The 3,531-nt window shown below is 36.4% G+C and overlaps 1 protein-coding gene across 1 annotated transcript; it reads right to left on the bottom strand.

Moving 5' to 3' along the window:
- Positions 1-1,920: 1,920 nt before the first annotated feature.
- Positions 1,921-2,870, bottom strand: LOC102604294 (probable receptor-like protein kinase At1g67000). The gene is made up of 3 exons (XM_015305573.1): positions 2,793-2,870; positions 2,188-2,640; positions 1,921-2,100 (listed from the first exon to the last, which is right to left on the bottom strand). The coding sequence occupies exons 1-3, from the start codon at positions 2,868-2,870 to the stop codon at positions 1,921-1,923; spliced, it is 711 nt and encodes a 236-aa protein (XP_015161059.1).
- Between the last annotated feature and the right edge of the window lie 661 nt (positions 2,871-3,531).

The raw sequence follows: 3,531 nt of genomic DNA, 5'->3' as shown, positions 1-3,531 counted from the left end.
ATAGGTTATGGTTCACGTAACTCTTTATATTCTAAGAGATATGGTCGTTTGAAGTTGATACAAGTAGAATCTTACATCAAAACTTAATGAAACTTCAAGAACACTTATCAAGAACTCATCAAGAACTCTAATCTTTAAATTTCAAGAACGAAATTACGCTGAATAAATCATGATTGGCGTGTGGGTGAACTAACCCAGCACTATGGAAGCTTACATACCTCTTAGGGATTAAACCCATGGTGAAAATCCGCAACAAGACGCAAGAATTTCGACGAACGCTTGACCCTCTCATCTTTTCTCTTCTTTAACTCTCAACTAAAACCCTAGGATAATTTTAGAATTATAAAACTGAACCTAATCAAATTAGACCCTTAAAATATTACTAAAAATGAATGAAACCTGTTTTGGTAAGGAAAAGACCAAAATGCCCCTCTAAAACCCGGTTTTGACTTTCCTTAATTGGACAGCCTAATTTAAAAAGGTCATATCTCACTCATCCGACCTCTAAATTTAGCAAACTCGGCGGCGTTAGAAAGATAATTCAAAGTTCTTTCCTACGGTATCTGGTAGCACACCTAAATCATCCTGAGCTAGGAGTTATGGTCGTTTGAAGTCGACCCAAAACTCATACTTAAGCATAACTTGCAATATTTCAGATTTTGCTATTTCCAATTTAATTCTTTTTCGAACTCAAGGTGATACATCTAGTGACCTTAACACTTAAGAAATTTTAATTCCTTGGCAAAATCTCACTCACTACGATGAACGGTTCAAGTCTTAGTTCGAAAAAATTTCTGGGGTGTTACATTTATATATAGCAAGGAACTAGGGTTCGGAAACGGGAGAGGAAGGTACGAAAATTCGGGTTCAAGGCCCATTCCCCAAATTCAAATTTGAAAGCTTTCACAATTCGGGACTAGCACCTTTTCCCTGAAATTTTGCCTCATTCCGAAAGAGGAAAGGGGAGAAATGCGGCTGGGATCGACTCTCATGTACTCGATGTGCCACGCGGCTCAATCCCAAAGCGTAAGGACGATCTCGCGTGTTGCTTTATGCTGTAACGGATGCATTTTCAGAGAAGGAAAGAGGAAGAAAATGACAACGAATTTGCAGTGTACTATGCACTGTGTTGACGCCGTGTATCTCCCGTGAGCTACTGCTTTCCGTCGTTGTGTATTTTGTTGTTCTGGAATTTGCACGCTGTGTTGGGTTTCTTTTGAGGAAATAAAAAATGGGCCGGGTCAGGGAGGTTTAAAAGTGGGCTGGGCGGTGAATTTGAGTGGAAGTTAGGAATTGGAAGTGGGGTCGTTTTGGTATGCTGTATTATTATATTTATTGGAATGTAATGTATGGATTGTATGCTGCTGCTGTACGTGAAAAAGGGCTGCTGGAAATGGGTTGAATTTGGCCTAAAATTGGTCTTTTAAGATGGGTCTAGGGTGAAAACAAACTAAATTGGTGAGAATTAAATTAAGCTTTGGCCATATGATTTAAATTATAGCCAATCGGAGATTAAAGATGTAGCCAAATTGAATTAGTTGGGATAAGTTCGGCTAGCAATTTAAATAAGATGAATTAATTTATGAGTTCTTAAATCTTAACGAAATAGAATAATTAACTTAACCATAAACTAATCGATTTACCTATAAGTTTATTAATCCAAAATTAAAACCATAGTTCAAACTAGAACTAATTGAATAGAATATTTATTTAAACATATTTTGATATTATTTTCCAACATTTATAAAATATACTAATTACGTATATAATTATATGAAATATATTGGTTATTCAAAACACTATAAAAATCGATTGAAATTACTTAAAATAACCTTGAAATTATTTTGAATTTTATAAAGCTAATTATTCTAAATCGTTTTGAAAATTAAGAAGCTCAAAACTAATTATTATCGGGGAGGGTCAAAATTGGGTGTCAACAAGCAGCATTCCGAAGCTGTAAACATCAACTTTGTACGAGATTGCTCCAATGCTTCTGCTAATCAACTCTGGAGCAACATATTCAATAGTTCCACGAGCAGCCGTGAGAGTCACAATGCTTTTATCTGTTGGATATAATTTCGCAAGCCCAAAGTCAGAAATCTTTGGAATGAAATTCTCATCCAAAAGATGTTGTGTGGTTTGATGTCAAAATGCAAAATTCGTACATCACAGCCTCGATGCAAATACCCAATTCCTCCGAGCCACTCCAAGAATAATGTCATACTTCCTCTGCCAACTTAACAGAGGACTTCCTTCTTGACTCGTGCTGATGTACTTATCAAGTGATCCGTTGGGCATGAAGTCGTATACAAGAGCACGCTTTGTTCCCTCAACGCAATACCCCACGATTCCAACTACGTTGACATGATGAATCCTTCCGATGGTAGCTACTTCATTCATGAAATCTTGCCCACCAGCTTTAGGCTTGCTCAACATCTTCACTGCTACATCCCTTCTACTTTGAAGCTTTCCTTTGTACACAGCTCCATAACCCCCCTCGCCTAATTTCTCTTTGAATCCTCTTGTCATTCTCTTTATGTTGGAGTAATTATATCTGATTGGCATGAAATTGTTTTGTGTTTGCAAAAAGCCTTCAATCGTATCATACATTGACAAATGCCTCCTTTGGAATTTGTACACCTGAAATGCAATTAATAACGGAAGGCTGATCACAAATTTTGCTCCCGAATACACTGCACGTTTGAAAAGTCATAACGAACCACAGAGATGAAAAGCTTATAAATGACAATATTTTGGATCGGTGTTTAAATGAAAAGGGTGTCTTATGTTACGGATATCGCCACAAGCAGAATCAGGACAGTTGATCTTCCAAGCATTGGATGTTTAAGCTGAGAGTTTCCTTTAGACATTTGTGTATTACTCAGGTTCAGCTGAGACTTCACAATTATTGTTGAGTAAATGCAATTATTGAAGCTTTGTGATCTTTTCATTACCAATATTACTCCTTTGGGTCCCAAACCAATGGAAGACTTGTGTTTGGTCATTTAACTTTGACGTTTACCAATTTGTTAGTGAGGGAGATGGATATGTCATGTTTCCCCCACATGCCAAACACACCTTTTGCTCAAACTGTGTATTTGTGTTGAACGGTTGTGACTTTATATATTTATTTATACGCATAATACATAAATATGTCTTTTAACTTGACCTGTATTTTATATTTATGTCCTCCAACTTAGGGTGTGCACAAGTATACACTTGAACTTGTGTAAACTTGAACAAATAGACACATGCGTCCATTTGGGTCCTATGTGTATTACATCACGTAGGACTCATGTGTCTATTTGTTCTAGTTTATAAAAGTTTAAGGACCCGTTTGGTTGGCGGTATTAGATAAAATAATCCATGGATTAAAATTTAATCCATCTAATACATTGTTTGGTTACTTTATTTAATTTAATCCATGGATTGCTTATCCACCATATGTGGTCTTATCTTATCCCTAGAAAATGGAGGGATAACTAATCCAAGGTTTAACAAACCTCGGATAAGATCCCTAAATGACTAAAC

The sequence above is a fragment of the Solanum tuberosum genome, unplaced genomic scaffold (genome assembly GCF_000226075.1).
Source record: "Solanum tuberosum cultivar DM 1-3 516 R44 unplaced genomic scaffold, SolTub_3.0 scf00850, whole genome shotgun sequence".
Classification (NCBI taxonomy): domain Eukaryota; kingdom Viridiplantae; phylum Streptophyta; class Magnoliopsida; order Solanales; family Solanaceae; genus Solanum; species Solanum tuberosum.
The sequence above is the reverse complement of the archived record's forward strand: the minus strand, read 5'-3'. Positions and strand labels throughout refer to the sequence as shown.

Bases quoted from the DNA above. Each gene is read 5' to 3' on its own strand.
- LOC102604294 (XM_015305573.1), bottom strand. From the start codon at position 2,870: ATGTCTAAAGGAAACTCTCAGCTTAAACATCCAATGCTTGGAAGATCA. The intron at 2,641-2,792 runs GTAACATAAGAC...ATTGCATTTCAG, and splicing joins TTCTGCTTGTGGCGATATCC to GTGTACAAATTCCAAAGGAG. The intron at 2,101-2,187 runs GTATTTGCATCG...TTCATTCCAAAG, and splicing joins GAGTGGCTCGGAGGAATTGG to ATTTCTGACTTTGGGCTTGC.